This window comes from Oncorhynchus nerka, linkage group LG15 (assembly GCF_034236695.1).
Source record: "Oncorhynchus nerka isolate Pitt River linkage group LG15, Oner_Uvic_2.0, whole genome shotgun sequence".
Taxonomy (NCBI): Eukaryota; Metazoa; Chordata; class Actinopteri; order Salmoniformes; family Salmonidae; genus Oncorhynchus; species Oncorhynchus nerka.
Window position 1 is genome coordinate 63,905,527 of NC_088410.1, and position 25,821 is coordinate 63,931,347.

The following is a 25,821-nucleotide window of genomic DNA, read 5'->3' on the forward strand; positions in this document are numbered from 1 at the left end:
AGCAAAATGCTCAGAATTTACGAATGCCAAGAGCACACTCTGGCACTCCAGACTAAATTAACAAACACACCCAATTATTGATTTATTGAAATACTCCATATTTAGGCGAATTTAGTACGACATCTGGGAACTTTTGGCATACTAACTATATCCATACTATGACCGATAAGCATACTACATACTCAAATTACATCACAAATAGTATGGTTAGAATGAGAATTCGAACACAGCTAGTGTCTTTCGGGACTGCATGTCGGGCACTACTTTCCCGCAGTTTTGTTAACAATGGTGAGGGCAGGCGGGAGCGAAGGACACTGGAATCCGGTACACATCAGGCGGGAGGCGGGATACGTAGCTAGCTAGGACATCAGTAGACAGTGTTCTGATATAGAAACTATATAAGTTAAGGGCTAAAAGTTAAAACAACCACTCAATGTATTGTGACATCTGTGAAACTGAGAAGAGGAAGGGGGTCTCCTCACCCAGAGGGAAAGAGCCATTAGGCTTGTGGTAGATTAAGAAACATGTTGAAGAATATGATAAGCACTGACCAGTTAGAGAAGACTTGTACAAAAGCATTCATTTATTGAGTGAACGCCAAATAATAGAAAGGGACATTTAACATGTGTGTGTGTGTATTCAAGGTAGATTAGAGAAATATGAACAATTCTAGGATGGAACATGTCTGTAAGGATTTGACCTTATAGACTAGACTGTGTCCCGAGAAGAGAAGTCAGTCAGGCACTGGGTAACCGCAGAGGTTTCCTGTTTAGAGCTCGACCAGTCAGTTGCAGACATGTAGATACAGGAACCCAGTTAAACCGAAGGAGCTATCGAAGTTGAACATTGTGACAGAGTTAGATGAGAGGGGCATTTATAAAGTGTATGTCATGACCAAATGTGAGGTAAAAAAGGCCATGTGCATTGTATGATTTTTAGAGCTCTCGTGAATAAACATTTAGACTATTTTAAGCTGGGACTCTGTCTGTTTCATTCAACCAGAATCTTACAAACTCTGGGTTGCTGACTGAGTAGTTTAATTGAAGTTCAGTTTAAGAACATTGAGAACAAAATTCTCGTAATATCTTCGCGCGGGTGCCTGTCGGGCACTGCTTTCCCACACTTGTGTTAATGCAGAGGGCAGGTGTTCGGCAGGCGGAAGCGAAGGACACTGTGTGCTAGCTAGCTAGGTCTCCGGTACACAGCAGGCGGGAGCGACATCGGTAGCTAGCAAGCTAGGACACAGGTAGATAGTGTCCTTCACCCCTGAAAAACATGGATAATACTATTTCCCTTTTGACCCACATTTTAATTGCTTAGACAATCAAGGGAAATCCAAAATATCAAAAGTCTCACACAAGCATGAAGATGGCGCGCTCAAGTGGAAGTGTTCATGCAGGAACCAATGCGATGCTTGAGGGCGTTCTTGCAGGAACCAATGGGATGCTCGAAGGGGGGCCTGAATGTGAATGCCCACATTCAGGAGCACGCCGAATTGCGGGCCGCAATCACACACTATTGGAGAGTTTTGCATCTGCATATCACATGTGTACATGGAATTAAATATAAATTAATCCCATTTCATTCTGAAATAAAAATAAACAAATTAAAAGAGGATGTTCTATTCCATTGATCACAGATAGTTCTCAATGGTTGTGTCTGTGCCTATTTAAATAGTGGCAAATTTCTACTGTCTAACAGAGTGACTACGTAATGAGAGCATAATAAACAACAGTGTATTTTCACAATAGTTGATGGCAATTTATAGGTAATATTGAGATTTTTGACAAATAATGTTAAATGCATTTGGTTCATTTTATTTATAATTGTACCAGATATTCTGTTCATTGGATATAAAGAGCATAGGAAATATGTGAGTTTTTGTCTTTATTTCATAGCAAGAACAGAAGACTTGGCTAAAGTTTACATAATAACTTCTACTAAATCAATCTGTGAAATGTCTTCATACCAAAACAAAGTCACCTCACACATGTTCCCTTTGAATATTTATTCATTCACATAGACATTTTTTAAATATTTTACAAAAAAATATATTCCATAAATCTCCACATGTCACGCGGTAATCCTGCATTTCATGAACAACACTGACATCACTGGCTGTATGAAGAGGTGCACTCGATTTGTTTCGCCTGGCGGGCAAGGTAGGCAGAGTTAGTACCCTAGACGAGAGCCAATGGGGAATGGTACAAAAAAGGAAAAGTCAGACTACCCATGTCAGGGTCAAGGGTGAAAGGTTACGGCTGCTCCTGGGAGACACAGCGGAACCCTAGGTTAGAGGCAGAGCTGTCAGGGGTGTTCTGACTCCGTGCTGCACACCTGTACCTGTAACAGTATGACTGGAGTGGTATAGAGATAGAGGGAGAGAAACAGAAAATCATACGTCAATGTACATTAGATTGGTAGCAATGTGCATTAGACTGAAAGCATCCAAGACACAAAGAATATATATTTTTAAAAGTGCTCATTTTGGAAAGTAGGGTTTCCTTTAGCTTTCACCAATCCAGAGTTACGGCAAATCAGCTATTACTCCATAGAATATAGAATGTAGGATGGGAAGGATGTACAGTACCAATCAAAAGTTTGGACACACCTACCCATTCGAGAGTTTATTTATTTTATTTTTTACTATTTTCTACATTGTAGAATAATAGTGAAGAAATCATAACTATGAAATAACTCATATGGAATCATGTAGTAACCAAAAAAATGTTACACAAATCAAAATATATTTTACATTTGAGATTCTTCAAAGTAGCCACCCTTTGCCTTGATGACAGCTTTGCGCACACTTAGCATTCTCTCAACCAGTTTCATGAGGTAGTTATCTGGAATGTATTTCAATTTACAGGTGTGCCTTGTTAAAAGTTCATTTGTGGATTTTCTTCCCTTCTTAACTTGTTGAGTGTAGGGGGCAGTATTTTGATGTTTGGATGAAAAACGTACCCAAATGAAACTGCCTATTTCTCAGGCCCAGAATCTAGAATATGCATATAATTGTCAGGTTAGGATAGAAAACACTCAAAAGTTTCCCAAACTGTCAAAATATTGTATGTGAGTATAACAGAACTTATATTGCAGGCGAAAACCTGAGGAAAATGCTGTTTTTCCAGAAAGCTCTCTGTTCCATTGCATGTCTTCATTACATTTAAAGGGATATCAAACAGATTCCTTTTCCTATGGCTTCCACGTGGTGTGAACAGTCTTCAGACATAGTTTCAGGCTTTTATTTTGAAAAATGAGCGAGAAAGATCACATCGCGTCAGTGCATAGCTGGGTGCCAGCAACGTTTTGCATGCGCCAACAGAGTGGAGTAGACATTTTCCCTCTCTCTCCTATTGAAGAAGATACAGTTCGGTTGAAATATTATCGATTATATATTGTAAAAAGAACCTGAGGATTGATTATAAAAAATGTTTGACATGTTTCTACGAACTTTACAGATACTATTTGGAATTTTCGTCTGCCTCGTCGTGACCGCTCGAGCCTGTGGATTTCTGAACATAACGCGCCAACCAAATGGAGGTATTTTGGATATAAAAATAATCTTTATGGATCAAGGAACATTTATTGTGTAACTGGGAGTCTCGTGAGTGCAAACATCTGAAGATCATCAAAGGTAAGCGATTCATTTTATTGCTTTTCTGACTTTCGTGACCAATCTAATTTGCTGCTAGCTGTTTGTAATGTTTTGTCTGCGGAGAGAGATGTCCTTACATAAACGTTTGGTATGCTTTCACCGAAAAGCTTTTTTGAAATCTGACACGCCAGGTGGATTAACAACAAGCTAAGCTGTGTTTTGCTATATTGCACTTGTGATTTCATGAAAAATTTATATTTTTAGTAATTTAATTTGAATTTGGCGATCTGCAATTCAGCAGATGTTGAAGAAAATGATCCCACTAACGGGATGGGTGCGTCAAGAAGTTATTGCGTTTGACCCAATCAGTTGTGTTGTGACAAGGTAGGGGTGGTATTTAAGAACAGCTCAAATAAGCAAAAAGAAACGACAGTCCATAATTACTTTAAGACATGAAGGACAGTCAATCCGGAAAATGTCAAGAACTTTGAAAGTTTCTTCAAGTGCAGTCGCAAAAAACATCAAGCGCTATGATGAAACGGGCTCTCACGAGGACCGCCACAGGAAAGGAAGACCCAGAGTTACCTCTGCTGCAGAGAATAAGTCCATTAGAGTTGCCAGCCTCAGAAATTGCAACCCAAATAAATGCTTAACAGAGTTCAAGTAACAGACACATCTCAAGACTGTGTGAAGACCATGGTTGAATTGCTGCAAAGAAACCACTACTAAAGGACAGCAATAAGAAGAAGAGACTTGCTTGGGCCAAGAAACACGAGCAATGGACATTAGACCAGTGGAAATTTGTCCTTTGGTCTGATGAGTCCATATTTGAGATTTTTGGTTCCAACCACCGTGTCTTTGTGAGACGCAGGATGATCTCTTTGAAGCATGGAGGAGGAGGTGTGATGGTGCTTTGCTGGTGGCATGGTCTGTGATTTATTTAGAATTCAAGGCACACTTAACCAGCATGGCTACCACAGCACTCTGCAGCGATACCCCATACCATATGGTTTGCGCTTGGTGGGACTATCATTTGTTTTTCAACAGGACAATGTCTCAACACACCTCCAGGCTGTGTAAGGGCTATTTGACTAAGAAGGAGAGTGATGGAGTGCTGCATCAGATGACCTGGACTCCAAAATCACCCAACCTCAACCCAATTGAGATGGTTTGGGATGAGTTGGACCGGCAGAGTGAAGAAAAAGCAGCCAACAAGTGCCCAGCATATGTGGGAACTCCTTCAAGACTGTTGGAAAAACATTCCAGGTGAAGCTGGTTGAGAGAATGCCAAAAGTGTGCAAAGCTGTCATCAAGGAAAATGGTGGCTGTTTAAAGAATCTAAATTATAAAATATATTTAGATTTGTTTAGCACTTTTTTTGTTACTACATGATTCCATATGTGCTATTTCATAGTTTTGATGTCTTCACTGTTATTATACAATGTAGAAAATAGTCCAAATTAAGAAAAACCTTTGAATGAGAAGGTGTGTCCAAACTTTTGACTGGTACTGTATTTTGAAGTATTTAAACAGGGCCAACATTTGTTTTACAATCACAAAGTCCGTTAGATTGAAATCATTTCCTCCTTCACATGACCCCCTCAGATGAAACAAACCCAGGTTGGTGCTTGGGAATCGTTTTGCATGCTGTCAATCGCAACACCAAGGAAACCAGAGGAGGCGGGGCTAATAGCTCAGTTTACTGTAGAAGACAGCATATTGGGCCTCCCAGAGGATCACCTAGCAACTGTACCAGGAAAAGTAGAAGTATGTTTTTCCCCTTAAATCATTCCCCCCTTTGCTGTTAAGCGGGTGGAGATTGTATACAGCTCCCTTTTGTTACTAATTACAACAGTACGTTGTATAATTCAAGCTGAAAGACTCTTCTACATGGGCATAGAAGTCAAACACACACCTACACACCAGAGCCGGTCTCTGAACCACCCACACACAGACAACACACCCCTCCATACAGAAAGGCCCACTGAACTTTTTTGTGTGTGGGTAGATCAGCTTTAATATTGCAAATAGATGATGGTTTCCATCAATGTAATAGCATTCTCTCAACCAGTTTCATGAGGTTTCATGAGGTAGTTATCTGGAATGTATTTCAATTTACAGGTGTGCCTTGTTAAAAGTTCATTTGTGGATTTTCTTCCCTTCTTAACTTGTTGAGTGTAGGGGGCAGTATTTTGATGTTTGGATGAAAAACGTACCCAAATGAAACTGCCTATTTCTCAGGCCCAGAATCTAGAATATGCATATAATTGTCAGGTTAGGATAGAAAACACTCAAAAGTTTCCCAAACTGTCAAAATATTGTATGTGAGTATAACAGAACTTATATTGCAGGCGAAAACCTGAGGAAAATGCTGTTTTTCCAGAAAGCTCTCTGTTCCATTGCATGTCTTCATTACATTTAAAGGGATATCAAACAGATTCCTTTTCCTATGGCTTCCACGTGGTGTGAACAGTCTTCAGACATAGTTTCAGGCTTTTATTTTGAAAAATGAGCGAGAAAGATCACATCGCGTCAGTGCATAGCTGGGTGCCAGCAACGTTTTGCATGCGCCAACAGAGTGGAGTAGACATTTTCCCTCTCTCTCCTATTGAAGAAGATACAGTTCGGTTGAAATATTATCGATTATATATTGTAAAAAGAACCTGAGGATTGATTATAAAAAATGTTTGACATGTTTCTACGAACTTTACAGATACTATTTGGAATTTTCGTCTGCCTCGTCGTGACCGCTCGAGCCTGTGGATTTCTGAACATAACGCGCCAACCAAATGGAGGTATTTTGGATATAAAAATAATCTTTATGGATCAAGGAACATTTATTGTGTAACTGGGAGTCTCGTGAGTGCAAACATCTGAAGATCATCAAAGGTAAGCGATTCATTTTATTGCTTTTCTGACTTTCGTGACCAATCTAATTTGCTGCTAGCTGTTTGTAATGTTTTGTCTGCGGAGAGAGATGTCCTTACATAAACGTTTGGTATGCTTTCACCGAAAAGCTTTTTGAAATCTGACACGCCAGGTGGATTAACAACAAGCTAAGCTGTGTTTTGCTATATTGCACTTGTGATTTCATGAAAAATTTATATTTTTAGTAATTTAATTTGAATTTGACGATCTGCAATTCAGCAGATGTTGAAGAAAATGATCCCACTAACGGGATGGGTGCGTCAAGAAGTTATTGCGTTTGACCCAATCAGTTGTGTTGTGACAAGGTAGGGGTGGTATTTAAGAACAGCTCAAATAAGCAAAAAGAAACGACAGTCCATAATTACTTTAAGACATGAAGGACAGTCAATCCGGAAAATGTCAAGAACTTTGAAAGTTTCTTCAAGTGCAGTCGCAAAAAACATCAAGCGCTATGATGAAACGGGCTCTCACGAGGACCGCCACAGGAAAGGAAGACCCAGAGTTACCTCTGCTGCAGAGAATAAGTCCATTAGAGTTGCCAGCCTCAGAAATTGCAACCCAAATAAATGCTTAACAGAGTTCAAGTAACAGACACATCTCAAGACTGTGTGAAGACCATGGTTGAATTGCTGCAAAGAAACCACTACTAAAGGACAGCAATAAGAAGAAGAGACTTGCTTGGGCCAAGAAACACGAGCAATGGACATTAGACCAGTGGAAATTTGTCCTTTGGTCTGATGAGTCCATATTTGAGATTTTGGTTCCAACCACCGTGTCTTTGTGAGACGCAGGATGATCTCTTTGAAGCATGGAGGAGGAGGTGTGATGGTGCTTTGCTGGTGGCATGGTCTGTGATTTATTTAGAATTCAAGGCACACTTAACCAGCATGGCTACCACAGCACTCTGCAGCGATACCCCATACCATATGGTTTGCGCTTGGTGGGACTATCATTTGTTTTTCAACAGGACAATGTCTCAACACACCTCCAGGCTGTGTAAGGGCTATTTGACTAAGAAGGAGAGTGATGGAGTGCTGCATCAGATGACCTGGACTCCAAAATCACCCAACCTCAACCCAATTGAGATGGTTTGGGATGAGTTGGACCGGCAGAGTGAAGAAAAAGCAGCCAACAAGTGCCCAGCATATGTGGGAACTCCTTCAAGACTGTTGGAAAAACATTCCAGGTGAAGCTGGTTGAGAGAATGCCAAAAGTGTGCAAAGCTGTCATCAAGGAAAATGGTGGCTGTTTAAAGAATCTAAATTATAAAATATATTTAGATTTGTTTAGCACTTTTTTGTTACTACATGATTCCATATGTGCTATTTCATAGTTTTGATGTCTTCACTGTTATTATACAATGTAGAAAATAGTCCAAATTAAGAAAAACCTTTGAATGAGAAGGTGTGTCCAAACTTTTGACTGGTACTGTATTTTGAAGTATTTAAACAGGGCCAACATTTGTTTTACAATCACAAAGTCCGTTAGATTGAAATCATTTCCTCCTTCACATGACCCCCTCAGATGAAACAAACCCAGGTTGGTGCTTGGGAATCGTTTTGCATGCTGTCAATCGCAACACCAAGGAAACCAGAGGAGGCGGGGCTAATAGCTCAGTTTACTGTAGAAGACAGCATATTGGGCCTCCCAGAGGATCACCTAGCAACTGTACCAGGAAAAGTAGAAGTATGTTTTTCCCCTTAAATCATTCCCCCCTTTGCTGTTAAGCGGGTGGAGATTGTATACAGCTCCCTTTTGTTACTAATTACAACAGTACGTTGTATAATTCAAGCTGAAAGACTCTTCTACATGGGCATAGAAGTCAAACACACACCTACACACCAGAGCCGGTCTCTGAACCACCCACACACAGACAACACACCCCTCCAAACAGAAAGGCCCACTGAACTTTTTTGTGTGTGGGTAGATCAGCTTTAATATTGCAAATAGATGATGGTTTCCATCAATGTAATTGTCTGCATCATTTCCAATCTCCCATGCATTTTTTTTGTAAATATAAACTTTTTTTTGTATATATTTTCTTTATAATTTCCCTTAACCCTACCACCCCTCCCCTAATTGGAGTAAACAAATGGACAACACTTAGGCTTCTACTTCCAGATTATACATACTATATACATTTTACAGACACAGTATATTTTACAACAGTAATGTAATTCCCACTCCCATCTCAGAAGACCATCTAGTTTTGATTTCAATTTGCCATAAGTTTTTCAACTATGCTTCGATATTTCACAACCTTTCTATTCTCATAGTTTTTACATATTGTAAATTAAAGAAACATTTTTGATATGAGTATTATTATATTATTGATCGATTGACTATGACTTTTTTTTAAATCACCCAGCAGTGCTATTTGAAGAGTTACTCTAGATAAATGTTGTAATTCTTCAGCCATTCATTAACCTGCAACCAAAAACAAGCTACATATTGAAAGTACCAAAACAATTTATTTAAAGGCTCGGTCTCTTTGCAGCAAAATCTGCAGAGCTGGGATGGTTGTATCCCACTGTACTTGATTGCAGTAGGCTAAAGCAGTGGTTCCCAAACTGTGGGAGGTGCGAGGGGTCGGCAAGGGGGGCACGCCCCACAGTTTGGGTACCACTGCTTTTTTCAGAGACCGGCTAGGCTCTGGTATGTAGGTGTGTGTTTGACTTCTGTAGTTGCAATTTTGAAATTGGTTAGTGCACCATTAGTTTTCCTCTTGTCATGTCAGTCATTGGATACCTTCGAGAAAAATGTATAACTTGTCAGAAATGTACAAATCAACTAGCCCATGTCAGCTAATGTTTTTTAGCCCATAGATCACTCAAATATCACATGAATACACATTAGACATGGGAAAATGTATAGAATTGCAAGAAAATGAGCTTTAAACCTGCTAAATGTTCTCTCCGCCATCAAAAGGGGTGTGAACAGTTTGTGTGATGAACAGTGCTTGTGGCCATAGAAATAGTAATTGCATGAAGGTTACCTTATGGCACATGTAGGAGCCTCCTTTCTTCACTCGGTCTGTGCCTGATGGTGGACCTGCCTGCAAAAGGGAGGAGAGAAAATATCAAAACATCAAGAGGAAATCCTCACAAATGTGACATAAAAAGTGTGTGTGTATTACCGGGTTGTGCCGTTCATCTGTGGTGTGGTGTACAGTCCACCAGTCAGATGTCCACTCCCATGCATTCCCTACCATGTTATACAGGCCATAGCCATTTGCAGGAAATGACTTCACCTGCAGACATAGAAAGATATGAGAAAGATAATTTCACATTCTACACCAATAAGGAGTCCCAAATTATTGAAATAGCGTTGCAACTGTTGCATGGGAAGCATATTAAAAAGAGCTATAAACGGATAATTAAACATCACATTTGAACATTTTAGAATAAAACACTTCTCCAGACATGCAACACAGTATGTTTTTTTGCATGTGTAAAAACAAAAAGTTTGGGGTCACTAAGAAATGTCCTTATTTTTGAAAGAAAAGCAAAACAAATCAAATCTGAATTGATCAGAAATACAGTGTAGACATTGTTAATGTTGTAAATGACTATTCTAGCTGGAAACGGCATATTTTTTAATGGAATACCTACATAGGCGTACAGAGAGCCCTTAATCGAACCCACAAATGCTGATGCTCCAGATACTCAACTAGTCTAAAGGCCAGTTTTATTGCCTTCTTTAATCAGAACAACAGTTTTCAGCCGTGCTAACATAATTGCAAAAGGGTTTTCTAATGATCAATTAGCCTTTTAAAATGATAAACTTGGATTAGCTAACACAACGTGGCATTGGAACACAGGAGTGATGGTTGCTGATAATGGGCCTCTGTACATTTACATTACATTTAAGTCATTTAGCAGACGCTCTTATCCAGAGCGACTTATGTAGATATTCCATAAAAAGAAATCAGCCATTTCCAGCTACAATAGTCATTTACAACAGTAACAATGTCTACACTGTATTTCTGATCAATTTGATGTTATTTTAATGGACAAAAAATGTTATTTTCTTTCAAAAACAAGGACATTTCTACGTTTTTAACGGTAATGTATACATCATAGAAAGTGTAACCCTGAAAGACCTGTAAAAGAATGGAGCTGATAAATCTCAGCAGCCATTGAAGTGAGACAAATCATATCAAATTGTATAATTTCACTATTACTATGCAATTCATGAATGTTCTCAATGTTATTCATGTGATCTAGAGCAGCCGTGAGCCGCTGGTGTTGTGACATTCTTAACTTGATTATCTCTCTAATCTCCAATGACACACAGTTCCTGTTGGTAATCAGTGGCTGAATCAGAGATCAACTTCCTGTTTCATCACAATGGATTGTGGGTAAGGGCCACCCTGCCTCCCTAACATGGGAGTAAACAGACTCCCCTGAGCACTTTGTTTTCACAGTCTTTTAGTCAAGTCATAGTCTTTCAGTCAATTTTACATACTGTATTTAAGTCTCATTCTTTCTCATTCTCTGTCTTGGTCTCTCTCAGTAACTGTGTCTCCCCATCTCTTACTGGTGAGGTTTTAGTGTACCCGTCCTCTTCTGAGTTGTGTGTGGGGAACTTTCCCTGCCAGAGGTTGGCGTAGTGCTGTCCTTTAGGTTTCAGTTTGTTCCCCCACGGGTAAAGTCTAAAATAGAGGAACATAGGATCAGGGCAGTGGATAAAGATAGGCACTACTAGAACTGTGCAAGGATTAAAAGGTGTATTGTAGGAATAATGGCATATAACATATTATAATCTGTGTGGTTTGAGCCCTGAATACGGATTGGCTGACAACTGTGGTATACCTGATTGTATACCACGTATGACAAAACAAATATTTGTACTGTTTTAATTAGTGGGGCGGCAGGTAACCTAGTGGTTAGAGCGTTGGACTAGTGACCGAAATGTTGCTAGATCGAATCCCCTAGCTGACAAGGTAAAAATCTGTCGTTCTGCCCCTGAACAAGGCAGTTAACCCACTGTTCCTAGGCCGTCATTGAAAATAATAATTTGTTCTTAACTGACTTGCCTACTTAAATAAAAGTAAACATTTTAAAAATTACATTGGTAACTATTTTATAATAGCAATAAGGCACCTCAGGGTTTTGTGGTATATGGCCAATATACCATGACTCATAGCTGTATCCATGCACTACGTGTTGCGCCATGAGTAAGAACAGCCTTTAGTCGTGGTATATTGGCCATACACCACACCCCCTCAGGCTTTATGCCGTACTGCTTAAATATACTTAATCTATATATATTAGTAGTGGGGTTGTTACCTCACACACACATTACACTACCTCTCCTGTAGGCCCCCTCTGCAGGCGTACTCCCACTCAGCCTCTGTGGGTAGTCTCTTGTGGGCCCAGGAGCAGTAGGCCACAGCGTCTTGCCATGACACATGCAGCACAGGGTGGTCCAGCCTGCTAGCACAACCAGGTTATGGTTAATAATAACATCATAATACATGGTAATTTAGTAGTATAGCAACACATACTATATACTTTGTACATTTGGCTCAAGCAGGAACCAAACACACAACTTCAACCTGAGTCATAAGAACCATCAGTTTATCAACAGACCTCTACCCATCTGTGACATACAGATACTGGTAGACACTGGATCTCATTAGAATGAGCCAGTATAGCGATGTAACACCTACCTGTCTGTGATGCTGGAGTCGGGGCCCTCAGGGTGCCTCCAGTCTGCTCCTCTGACAGGCAACCACCAGGGGGCAGCAGCCACCTGACAACCAGGAAGTCACAACAGCTGCTATGTCACACAGGTAGACAGAACACAACTTATCAGGAACTGATGTTATGGTGGTCAGGCCGAGTGTGCACTGGCGCACACACAAACAAAAATGCACAAACACACAGTCTAATAGTTGAGTGTGAAGGGGGGAGTAGTGCTACATTCCTAAGCAAGCAGTGTTTACACACTCTTTCGCCACCTCTAAAACACTCTCCTCTCCCAGTCCCCGCTTCAACTGAATCTGCACCCCATGTCTATAGTCCACCAACAGTCTACACAACATAAATCTCTCTCACTCCCTCACTCTCCCCTCCCTCACTCCCCCCTCTCCCTTTTCAGAGAAATAGAAAGTTTGAATCGACATTGTGTGTGTGAAATGTTAACCCACTACAACACACCAGCCAGTGTTAGAGAATGGATACTTAAAGGACACCAGGCAGGTGCCACTTTGGCCTGCTCTGTGGCTGTTGCTCTGCATTGTTAAACTCTGCCATCATACAGGGGTGTTTGTTTTCTTCATTTGACTCCCAAACAAAACAGTGTTTTTTACACAACTAAAAATAACAGTGTAAGATTTTGGTGTCTTGACTGGAAAAAGGTGTCAACAGCCTTCAAAAACATATGTGCTTTCCTAAGCCAATGCGTCAGTCACACTAAACAACTCAGCTTTGGGAGTAGATCACAACAGGTTTGAATAAAAAATGGAATAAATAATTGAATCCAACCTAATGCACAGGGATCTGTATAGTAATACTGAGGTAAAAGATAGAGAAAAAAAGCAGGAAGTTCAAACAGCAGTCCAAGTTCCAGAAGGAAAACAAAGCGTGTGAAGTAGTAACCTTGCTCTCTCAATCACCATGTTAACCAGTGAGGACATCCATCTGTGACTGATTACATGCTAATGTGTGTGCCCCAATTATCCTCCATCCCACGAGGACTACAGTAATTAACTTCCAGTTTTCAGAGTAAGACTTGTGCGCATAGGAAGTTGTTTGTAAAGACATATCATGTTTACAGTTGGCTATGTTGAAATCATACTGTAATCTAATTTGATGACATTGAATTCCAGTACTATGTGTCAGTACGATGGGTGTGTGTATGTGTGTGAACCTTTAACAGTTACTGGCATTTTTTCAAATAAAATTTTATTTGTCACATGCGCCGAATACAACAATGAAATGCTTACTTACAAGCCCTTAACCAACAATGCAGTTTTAAGAAAATACAAATAATTAAAGCAGTAAATAACAATAGGGGGGTTATATACAGGGGGGCTATATATAACGGTGTAAGATGTTGGTGCCTTGACTGCAAAAAGGTGTCAACAGCCTTCAAAAACATGTGACTCTTGTTTAGAAGCCTCTTGGACCCAGACTTGGCACTCTGGTACAGCTTGCCGTATGGTAGCAGAGAGAACAGTCTATGACTATGGTGGCTGGAGTCTGACAATTTCTGGGCCTTCCTCTGACACCACCTGATATAGAGGTCCTGGATGGCAGGAAGCTTGGCCCCGGTGATGTACTGGGCCATACGCACTACCCTCTGTAGTGCCCCTGTAGTGTTGGAGGCTGAGCAGTTGCCATACCAGGTAGTGATGCAACCCGTTAGGATGCTCTCGATGGTGCAGCTGTAAAACCTTTTGAGTATTTGAGGACCAATCATACTGATTCCCTCTCGTATACTCCATGTTGAGAGAGTTCCACTATACAGCCTAAATGACCTGTACTACCCCAGGGAGAATTATTTGGCTGTCTGCTGTGGAGCGGAGTGAAAGCTGCTCAATAATTAAACCAGAGGGCAGTCACCTCTCTATACAGGCTTCAAAGCATAATCAAAGGAGACTGATAAAATGGGGGTCTAGTGGAATGTCATCAGATGACAGAATGAGAAACCACAACATTGCCTCTCCATGGGCCGTAGACTAACTTTAGACACATGCTCATTGATGCAAAAAAAATGGAGTAATGCAGATGGAACTCAAGTTAGGGCCCTGTGTGTGCAGGACTGAAACAGCTATGAAAACAAGAAGTAGGCTATACTAGCCTGGACGCCCGTATTTTCTTTAGCCAACTCCTGTATCGCTTTTGTCTAGGAAGAGGCATTGTTGAATGCAGAAACAGTCACGCTAGCACCTAGGTTAGATGTAAACAACACTAAAAGAAGTTTACAATAGAACATTGAATGCAGCCGTCACTTAATTTATTCAGCATGATGGATGCACAATACATATCCCTTGCCTTGGGAGAATTAAATGTATCTTCCTATCTTTTTTGCACTGAAGGGTACTTACTGCCTGGGATATCTGGCTTTTGACCTCCTCACTCAACACCCCCTCAAACACAAACGAATCTCCAAACCTCTCTGCCTGTAGGAACACAGAATGGGGAGAGAGAAGTGCCAGCATCTTAGAACAATAAATCAGAGAAGGGAGCAATCACTTCTATAGAGTGACATCTGTCAGCATGGCTGTCTCATAGTAAACCACAATTCCACATGTGTGAGGCAATGTATGTTTTCATGTTTGTAATTAATTTGTAACACTCCTGACACTACTTCTGTCTTTGACCAGCAGGTCTCCATTGAGAAAAAGAGACACTTGATATCAATAAGACTAATCTCAATAAAGTCAGTTACATTTTAAAAACCTACCTCAGTGATGTAGCCCGTGGCATTGATGAAGCTCTGGAAGTGGCGGTTGCTGACCTCATGAGCATCCATGTAGAAATGGTCCAGGTGCACCCTTCTCTGGGGACCCTCCCCGTCCTGGGGGATGCCAGGACTGTCTGTACCCATCAGGAACTCCCCTCCTGGGATCAGGACCATCTACAGGACCACAACAGGGCCATCAGACAACAGACATCTATAAAGAACAGACACATCAGGACCATCAACAGGCACACACCAGGACCATCAACAGACACACACCAGGACCATCAACAGACACACACAAGGACCATCAACAGACAACAGATACACATCAGAACCATCAACAGACAACATACACACATCTGGACCATCAACATACACACATCAGGACCATCAACAGACAACATGCACACATCAGGACCATCAACAGACACACACCAGGACCATCGACAGACACACACCAGGACCATCGACAGACACACACCAGGACCATCGACAGACACACACCAGGACCATCGACAGACACACACCAGGACCATCGACAGACACACACCAGGACCATCGACAGACACACACCAGGACCATCAACAGTCACACACCAGGACCATCAACAGTCACACACCAGGACCATCAACAGTCACACACCAGGACCATCAACAGTCACACACCAGGACCATCGACAGACAACATACACACATCAGGGCCATCAACAGACACACATCAGGGCCATCAACAGACAACATACACACATCAGGGCCATCAACATACACACATCAGGGCCATCAACAGACAACATACACACATCTGGACCATCAACATACACACATCAGGACCATCAACAGACAACAGATACACATCAGGACCATCAACAGACAACATGCACACATCAGGACCATCAACAGACACACACCAGGACCATCGACAGACACACACCAGGACCATCGACAGACACACACCAGGACCATCGACAGACACACACCAGGACCATCTACAGACACACACCAGGACCATCAACAGACACACACCAGGACCATCAACAGTCACACACCAGGACCATCAACAGTCACACACCAGGACCATCAACACACCAGGACCATCAACAGACAACAGACACACACCAGTACCATCAACAGCCAACATACACACATCAGGGCCATCAACAGACAACATACACACATCAGGGCCATCAACAGACACACATCAGGGCCATCAACAGACAACATACACACATCAGGGCCATCAACAGACAACATACGCACATCTGGACCATCAACATACACATCTGGACCATCAACAGACAACGGAAATGGTTCTAGAACCATATGATAGACACCAGAACCATGTACAGACACCACCTACACAGACACATACATATTTAGAACAGGGATGGGCAGCTTTGGTGGGGGTGAGGGCCACAAAAAATCTAACTCATTATGAGCGGCCGCAGTTGCTTGCGGGTCTGCGTACCCACATTCACCCCCCAGTCTTGACATACTTTTTGTTCTATGAGATGATATCAGTCAGTTAACATGACCTATATAAATTAGCTGTTGAAGACTCTCATATAACAAAATGTAAATTATCTCATAACCCTGTGTTTACAACAGACCTTATTTTCGTTAATCCAAAAACCCTACAACAACGCCAGTCATTTCCTCATAGGCTTTGTCCAAAGAACCATTGTGGAGTTAGTGCCTACATAAAGAGGTCGTTACTATTTAACGTTCTCTCTATAACGATGTGAACGCTTGATATAATACCTGACTACGAGTATTAGTTTGTTCTCCATTCGTCTGAGTGTCTGTATGCCTTTCATTTGACTTCTTCGAATATTTGACAGCAGGGTTTTCTGTTATTATGGAGCTTTCCTTCTCGATATCCACAACTGCTTCTCTCTTCAGGTTGTGGCAACCACAGCTCGAGCTCTCTGCCGCCAGCGGAACGATCGTCTCAGGTTCTGCGCCGACAGAGAGTTCTGGCTTGCTTTGAACACACAGCACATCATCTTTGACATTCAGGGAAAATAAGAAAAACGCACAATAAAACAACATTGTTGCACCATTCAGCTCAAGACCACTTGTTTGTGGACCGAGCCATGCTTCCGCATTATCAGTCACGTGATCAGTCAGCTGATAACTGTAAGGTTGCAACTCTATACCATAAACATGTAGGCTATCATTTCAGCATACTCATGATTTACAATGTGTGTCATAATGTTTGTGTATAGTTCTTGATTTAAATTTTAATCGCACTTCCTCCAGCAGTGTCTAAAGTTTGGAGAAGTTTCTTTAAATAACGCGCAATACTCACCATACTTTGGGACTTGTAGTCATACATTTACTTTCTGTTTTGTTAAGTATCCGAAGGAATAATTCATGAAACACTATTTCCCAGAAACCAGTACTGGTATATAATTTTATGAGGGGCTACAGACCTTCACGCGGGGACGAGCGCTCATGTAGCGAACGAACGGAAGGCAAGGTGATTGGATTGAGCTGTCAAAAAAATCGGACTCTACTCGCGGACTGAATCTCCGTGCTATGGATTAGTTGAAAGCGGTATATCGCTGCCATGCTCTCCCGTTGACCCAGCCTCGCGCGTCGCTCTCAACCTCTTACCACAGCAAAGGTAAAGTTGACCACAACTCTGTACAGTTTGCGGGAGCATCCCCGCCTCTTAAATATGTATTGCTTGTGGCGAGGGAAGAAGCGCAACAATGTATCTGCACCGACGCTGATACAACTATGCCCCCCCCCCCCCCCCGAGCTGAGTAACGAGGTTTTGCCAATCTGATATGAAATATAATATAATTTAACAATTGAAGCAACGCAAGTGTTCAAACTGTAGGCTACTCGACTCAAATGTCCTGAAGCTCAGTAAAGTTCGAGTGATTTCATACACTATCCCTTTTTGAAAGAAGATTGAGAAATATGGATTTGTGCTGGCTGTTTGCCCAGTGGCTTGGACATCATGTTGATAAACATGACAGTAACGTTATATCTATGTCGTGCACTGTTGTTGTCTACTAAATGTTAGGCAATGTGGTTTTGAGGTAATATGATGGGCTGAATTGTCCACCATGTTTTAGTTTTTCTTCGAGTATGTTTCTAAGATGACTGCTCTGAAACTAGGCCTTGAGGTCAGCCTCATTATACTCACTCCTGGGGGATGTTGCAGTGTAGGCAAATAATATGTATGGGTGTAGGCTACTAGACTCGCACAGTAGGAACTCTGTAGACTGAAATGTCACCAATGTGAGCCGGGACTCAGTAGGTGCAGTATGTTCCAGGAGTTTTTCTCTACCAGCCACATGAACAGGAATAACTCTAGGCCCCATTGACAGCCTATAGTTAGTCTGGAGTTTTTCTGGACAGGTCAAATCTAATTTTATTTGACACATACATGTGTTTAGGTAGTCTGGAGTTTTTCTGGACAGGTCAAATCTAATTTTATTTGACACATACATGTGTTTAGCAGATGTTATTGCGTGTGTAGCGAAATGCTTGTGTTTCTAGCAAAATGCTTGTGTTTCTAGCAAAATGCTTGTGTTTATAGCTCCAACAGTGCAGTAATATCTAACAATACACACAATTGAAAGTAAAAGATTGGAATTAAGAATATATAAATATTTGGATGAGCAATGTCAGTGGCAGACTAAGATGCAGTAGAATAGGATAGAGTACAGTATATACATATTAGAGGTCTACCGATTTATGATTTTTCAACACCGATACCGATTATTGGAGGACCAAAAAAATCCGATGCCGATTAATTTTATTTGTAATAATGACAATTACAACAATACTGAATGAACACTTATTTTAACTTAATATAATACATCAATAAAATCAATTTAGCCTCAAATAAATAATGAAACATGTTCAATTTGGTTTAAATAATGCAAAAACAAAGTGTTGGAGAAGAAAGTTAAAGTGCAATATGTGCTAAGTAAGAAAGCTAACGTTTCAGTTCCTTGCTCAGAACATGAGAACATATGAAAGCTGATGGTTCCTTTTAACATGAGTCTTCAATATTCCCAGGTAAGAAGTTTTAGGTTGTAGTTATTATAGGACTATTTCCCTCTATACCATTTGTATTTCATTAACCTTTGACTATTAGATATTCTTATAGGCACTTTAGTATTGCCAGTGTAACAGTATAGCTTCTGTCCCTCTCCTCGCTCCTCCCTGGGCTTGAACCAGCAACACAACAACAGCCACCATCGAAGCAGCGTTACCCATGTAGAGCAAGGGGAACAACTACTAGAAGGCTCAGAGCGAGTGACGTTTGAAACGCTATTAGTGCACGCTAACAAGGTAGCCATTTCACTTTGGTTACACCAGCATCTCGGGAGTTGATAGGCTTGAAGTCATAAACAGCGTAATGCTTGACGCACAACGAAGAGCTGCTGGGAAAACGCAAAGAAAGTGCTGTTTGAATGAATGTTTACGCGCCTGCTTCTGCCTACCACCGCTCAGTCAGATACTTAGATACTTGTATGCTTGTATGCTCAGTCAGATTATATGCAACGCAGGACACGCTAGATAATATCTAGTAATATCATCAACCATGTGTAGTTAACTAGTGATTATGATTGATTGTTTTTTACAAGATAAGTTTAATGCTAGCTAGCAACTTACCTTGGCTTACTGCATTCGCGTAACAGGCAGTCTCCTTGTGGAGTGCAACGAGAGAGGCAAGTCGTTATTGCGTTGGGCAAGTTAACTCTTAAGTTGCAAGATTAGATCCCTGTCGTTCTGCCCCTGAACGAGGCAGTTGACCCAACGTTCCTAGGCCGTCATTGAAAATAAGAATGTGTTCTGAACTGACTTGCCTAGTTAAATAAAGGTATAATTATTTATTTATTTTATCTGCAAATTGGCACCCAAAAATACAGATTTCCGATTGTTATGAAAACTTGAAATCGGCCCTAATCGGCCATTCCAATTAATCGGTCGACCTCTAATACATATGAGATGAGTAATGCAAGTTATTAAAGTTATCAGTGATTTCAAGTCCATGTATATAGGCAGCATCCTCTAATGTGATGGCTATTTAACAGTCTGATGGCTTTGAGATTGATGTTTTTCAGTCTCTCTGTCCCAGCTTTGATGCACCTGTACTGACTTCGCCTTCTGGATCATAGCGGGGTGAACAGGTAGTGGCTTGGGTGGTTGTTGTCCTTGATGATCTTTTTGGCCTTCCTGTGACATCATGTCCTGGAGGGCAGGTAGTTTGCATCCGGTGATGCGTTGGGCAGACCGCACCACCCTGCAAATCCTCCTGCTACCTCTCTCTGGGATTTCTCCTCAGCTAACAACAAACGTTCCCACAGATTTAGAGAACATTCCCTTAAGTCCCATTAGGTAATTAATCAATGTTGTCATATGAATGTTCTTGTGATGTGCAAGGAATGTTTCCAACAGACCATTCCCTAAGTGTCAAATATAAATTACCCAGAACATGGTTACCATTTTCTTAGAATTTAAGATAATAGTATTATAGACGTGTTTCATGGGAGTATTACAAGAACATTAATGTGTCCAGTTTTCTGTGGTCAGTAGCCTCAGTTTCCAGGCTTTCTCACTGTTTGTGATGTTCGAGACATGGGGGCATGGTAAGGACTGGCTCTTAAGGGTATTAACACAGCATAGGACACAGCTTTACTCACTGGGCACTGTAACACCTGCATAACAATAACCATGCACTACTAGAGTCTAGACCATGTGTCATCCCAAGATGTCATACATTGTATTCTAACCACTGACCAGATTTGGTGTAACTTCCTTTACAATTCAGTCCAAGTCCAATAGAAAGTAATGGTCTGTTTTCACTTACTTCCCTGAATTGAAAGGGGATTGAATCCAGCCCTGATTGTAATCCAGCTTGGGTCGGTGTTACAATAACACACAGTGACACCTTCGAACTTGTTGAACTGACGGGTCTGTCACTCCCTCCACCATATAGCCCAGGACAGGTCTAATAACCACAGGTGCATGGCCTTCCTGTTTCTCTCTGCCTCTCCTAATCATTAACTGTTTACCCTTCACCCACACACACCAGGCTGGAGCATCAGATAGGGCCTGGCCCCATGCAAATCCTCCTGCTATACTTCTCTCTCTGGGATTTCTCCTCAGCTAACAACAAACTTTCCCAAAACTTTAGAGAATGTTGCCTTAAGGGTCTCATTAGGCAATGAACTAATGTTGTCATAGGAATGTTCCTGTGATGTGCAATGAATGTTTCCAAGAGACTATTTCCTGAGTGTCAAATAGAATATACCCAGAACATGGTTACAATGTTCTCAGAATATAAGATATTCATGTTCTAGACACACTTCATGGTAACGTTGAAGAACGTGCATGTGTCCAGTTGTCTCTGGATTAGAAGAATATTCCATCAACCTCAAGCTAAACATACACAGAACATGGTTGCCATGTTCTCAGAATAAGATATTAATGTTCTAGACACTTTTCATGGGAAGGTTGCTGTGTATCAGTTGTCAGGATGTTGCCTGATGGTCCCAAAGACCCCCCCAAAAAAAAAGTTTAATTACACATCAGGCTTTGTTATGTTTGCTGAGCCAATCAAGGTCCTGATTGGTGGACCACTTATCCATTCATATCTTTTTGTAAGGTTAGGGAGACAGTGCTTTTAACCTGCATATTTGACATTGTGATTTAGTTTATTTTTACCCCTTTTTCAATCTTGTCTCATCACTGCAACTCCCCAACAGGCACCTGTGGTTATTAGACCTGTCCTGGGCTATATGGTGGAGGGAGTGACAGACCCGTCAGTTCAACAAGTTCGAAGGTGTCACTGTGTGTTATTGTAACACTGACCCAAGCTGGATTAAATCCCATTTCAATTCAGGGAAGTCATGACTCCTCCGAAACATGACCCACCAAACTTAACACACACCCGCCAGCCACACCAATGTGTCAGAGGCAACAACATTCAACTGACAACCAGCGTCAGCTTACAGGTGCCCGGTCCGCCACAAGGAGTCACTAGATCACAATGAGCCAAGTTTAAGCTCCCCCAGGCAGACCCTCCCCTAACCTGGACAATTGTGCACCGCACCATAGGATTCCGTCTGGTTATGATACAGCCCAAGTCTGTAGGGACGCCTCTAGCACTGTGATGCAGTACCTTAGACCGCTGCGCCATTCGGGAGGCCCACATTGTGCATTTTCATAGTAATTATTATTCAACATGACCTCACCTGGGATTTGAACTCACAACCTCTTGATTTACTGTACTCCAATCATCCCGCTATGCCACCATGTCAGGTATCGGTTAATCTGACTATTCTCATTATTTATTTGATATACTTATTTCAGCGATTTAAGAGCTTTCAGTATAGTTGTATAATGTTGGTGGGGCATGTTAACCTGTTTTTAATGATACTCTTGAATCACTATGATCAATTAAAATATTTATTTTTCTTCAGTATACTTTTAACAGAGCTGAGATGTACTTTAATGTGCATTCACCCTATCGCTTACTCCTATCAAGTGGTTTCATCTACATGAGGGGTTAGGATATGTTTTGGCCATGGCTGAGATATATTGGCCTAATAAGCACATGCCATAGAGAGATCCCTTATTGGGCATTTGTCATCATTGGTGCTGGTGGCCTGGGTTCGAGACCCGCTAGGGTAATCACCCTACACTCACATTCTTAGTGATATACTATGTCAGTTAATGTCATTATTTGGCAACAGTTACAACACACCTGTCTGATACAGTTGAAGTTGGAAGTTTACATACACTTAGGTTGGAGTCATTAAAACAAATTTTCAACCCCTCCACACATTTCTTGTTAACAAACTATAGTTTTGGAAAGTCGGTTAGGACGTCTACTAGTAATTTTTCCAACAATTGTTTACAGACATATTATTTCACTTATAATTCACTATATCACAATTCCAGTGGGTCAGAAGTTTACATACAATAAGTTGTACCTGTGGATGTATTTCAATACCTACCTTCAAACTCAGTGCCTCTTTGCTTGACATCATGGGAAAATCAAAATAAATTATTGTAGACCTCCACAAGTCTGGTTCATCCTTGGGAGCAATTTCGAAAAGGCCTGAAGGTACCACGTTCATCTGTACAAACAATAGAACGCAAGTATAAGAACCATGGGAACACACAGCCATCATACAGCTCAGGAAGGAGACGTGTTCTGTTTCCTAGAGATGAACATACTTTGGTGCAAATCAATCCCAGAACATCCGCAAAGGACCTTGTGAAGATGCTGGAGGAAACAGGTACAAAAGTATCTATATCCACAGTAAAACGAGTCCTATATTGACATAACTTGAAAGGCTGCTCAGCAAGGAAGAAGCCACTGCTTCAAAATTGCCATTAAAAAAAAAGACAGACTACGGTTTGCAACTGCACATGAGGACAAAGATCGTACTTTTTAGAGAAATGTCCTCTGGTCTGATGAAACAAAAATAGAACTGTTTGGCCATTAATGACCATTGTTACATTTGGAGGAAAAAGGGGGAGCCTTGCAAGCCGAAGAACACAATCCCAGCCGTGAAGCACAGTAGTGGCAGCATCATGTTGTGGGGGTGCTTTGCTGCCGGAGGGACTGGTGCACTACACAAAATAGATGGCATCATGAGGAGGGACAATTATGTGGATCTATTGAAGCAACATCTCAAGAGTCAAGACATCAGTCAATAAGTTTGGTCGCAAATGGGTCTTCCAAATGGACAATGACCCCAAGCATACTTCCAAAGTTGTGGCAAAATGGCTTAAGGACAACAAAGTCAAGGTATTGGCGTGGCCATCACAAAGCCCTGACCTCAATCATATAGAAAATTGGTGGGCAGAACTGAAAAAGCGTGTGCGAGCAAGAATGTGAGAGTAGGGTGATTTCCCCTAGCAGGTCTCAAACCCAGGCCACCAGCACCAATGACCAAGACCCTAACCACTTTCCCAATAAAGGATAGGCTGTGCTTATTGGACCAGTATAATTAGCCCCTGTCCTGTCCAGAAGAAGCACTAACCCCTCCTTAGTCACTTGTGTAGATCTGAAACAACTTGATAGGTGTAAGGTTGTAAGCAATAAGGTACTTCAAAGTGCATTCACATCTCAGCTATGTTAAAAGTACACTTAAAAAATATAACTTTTATTGATAATAGTGATTCAGGAGTATCATTAAAACAGGTTAACATGCTCCACCAACATGAGACAACTATACTGAAAGCCCTTTAATTTCTGAAATAAGTAAATCAATCAAAGATGAGAATAGTCAGATTAACTGAGACATGACACTGACATGGTGGCGTAGCAGGAAGATCGGCGTACCGTGAACCAGGAGGTTGTCAGTTTTTAAATCCCAGGTGAGGACTGTTGAATAATAATTACTGTATAAATGATCATGCACAATGTATTCATGTAGGTCAAATATGTAAATTGAAACACTATGTTCAAAGCTCTGTGTGAGTATCTCTATCCTTGACAACAGACAAAGCTATGAATGGATCAGTTGTTCACCAATCAGGTCCTTGATTGGCTGGACAATAGTAACAAGGTGTGATGTTTAGTGAAACATATGGGAAGAAGCTTTGTGACCATCAGGCGACGTCCTGACAATATATATATATATATATATATATATATATATATATATATATATACTCACAGCAAATTATCTGGTAGTGTTGATTTGTCAGTGTAACATTTCAGTTGATTCAGCAGTTAAATTTAACTCTAAGACATTATCACTCAGTGGTGTAAAAGAACCCCAGTGTTGGTGTTAATAACCCGTGTTGAGTGTAAAACATTCCCATCAAAACCACAGCCATCATTATGAGATTTGCCAGCACGCTGTACTGCAAGACAGACATTTTTATTGTTTTTAATATCTGTGTTTTTGCATTTACATTGATTGATTCATCTTATGTTACACAAAGATAAATAATTAACATTTTTTCAAATCTGGTCTAATCAGTTAGTTAGATTTATTGCACCCATTACTGAAATGTTTCCAACTGTTGGATGTCCTAACTCTGTCTGGTTTCCAATAGGAATTATACATCACTTTGCAAGCCTGCATAATGTGTAAATCAGGAGGTTCCTAACACCGCTGTGTTAGGGTAAACCTTGGTTATCAAAGTAAGGCCTTATGATATATTTAATGTATTGTCCTAAATAGTTTTAATAATACATTTAGTCTCCAGTAAGAACTCACTTGGTGAAGTCCACAGGACTGAAACTACTACTTCTTCGGGTTTTATGGCGGACTACAACCCAAAAATGTGTAATGCAGCCACCAACTGGACAGGGTTGAGAAAAAAAGTACAAAGAAAAATCCATACTTGATGAGGAAAACTAACCCAAATGAAAATAGTACATTGACAAAAACAAAACTCTCACTTATTCCTTCCTTCAAATCTCCATATTTTTCTTCTCAGGCTCTAGGGCCTGAGAGAGTGGCACAGCTTGTGACAATACTCTATGCATGTCCTCTGCCGAGAAGTTTTTCAGTCCCAGGAACCACTCCGCCGCATCCACAATGATATCTATTTTTCTGTACTTCGTTTCCACCTTGGCAGTGTCATTAATCTCCATAGCTATAAAGGCCACAAAGTCCACCTTCTTAAAAACCTCTTAAGGAAGCTGCGAATTTTCGCAGCTTTTTGTTAAAAATCGCGCAACATTTCAGCGCCCTGCTACTCATGCCAGGAATATAGTATATGCATATGATTAGTATGTGTGGATAGGAAACACTCAGACGTTTCTAAAACTGGTTAAATCACGGCTGTGACTATAACAGAACGTGCGTTTCATCGAAAAGTGCAGGAAAATCTGATCACTGAAAATGGAAAAAGATATCCATGCACCCCTTCAACCAATTGTTA

General features: G+C 41.0%; 2 protein-coding genes across 7 annotated transcripts in view; one reads left to right on the forward strand and one right to left on the reverse strand.

Annotated features, from left to right (window-relative positions):
- Window positions 1-1,870: 1,870 nt before the first annotated feature.
- sumf1 (sulfatase modifying factor 1) lies at window positions 1,871-17,067 on the reverse strand. Of its 2 annotated transcripts, none has more exons than XM_029683203.2 (9): window positions 16,699-17,067; window positions 14,942-15,115; window positions 14,583-14,657; window positions 12,201-12,283; window positions 11,839-11,961; window positions 11,066-11,180; window positions 9,663-9,776; window positions 9,522-9,581; window positions 1,871-2,357 (listed from the first exon to the last, which is right to left on the reverse strand). In XM_029683203.2, exons 1-9 carry the CDS (start codon window positions 16,987-16,989, stop codon window positions 2,256-2,258), a joined length of 1,137 nt encoding a protein of 378 aa, XP_029539063.1. In that variant the 5' UTR covers window positions 16,990-17,067; the 3' UTR covers window positions 1,871-2,255. The 2 variants fall into 2 exon arrangements, with proteins under 2 accessions (XP_029539063.1, XP_029539062.1); XM_029683202.2 differs by having other exon boundaries at window positions 11,839-11,964.
- A 322-nt stretch (window positions 17,068-17,389) lies between these two features.
- Window positions 17,390-25,821, forward strand: part of LOC115143109 (inositol 1,4,5-trisphosphate receptor type 1) — a 169,181-nt gene continuing 160,749 nt past the window's right edge. For 4 of the 5 annotated variants that reach the window (XM_029683197.2, XM_029683198.2, XM_029683199.2 and 1 more), the window contains exon 1: window positions 17,391-17,566. The gene's annotated coding sequence lies outside the window, so the exon portion shown is untranslated. Of the gene's footprint in view, window positions 17,567-25,821 lie in introns of all 5 variants that reach the window. The other variant, XM_029683196.2, reaches the window with a different exon arrangement.

What these genes read in the sequence shown, in the direction of transcription:
- sumf1 (XM_029683202.2), bottom strand. Translation starts at nt 16,989, where the DNA reads ATGTTGTTTTATTGTGCGTTTTTCTTATTTTCCCTGAATGTCAAAGAT. An exon ending in GACTCCAGCATCACAGACAG is followed by an intron (nt 11,965 to 12,200) that starts GTAGGTGTTACA and finishes TGGTTGTGCTAG; the next exon opens with CAGGCTGGACCACCCTGTGC. An exon ending in GCTCCTACATGTGCCATAAG is followed by an intron (nt 2,358 to 9,521) that starts GTAACCTTCATG and finishes ATACCACTCCAG; the next exon opens with TCATACTGTTACAGGTACAG.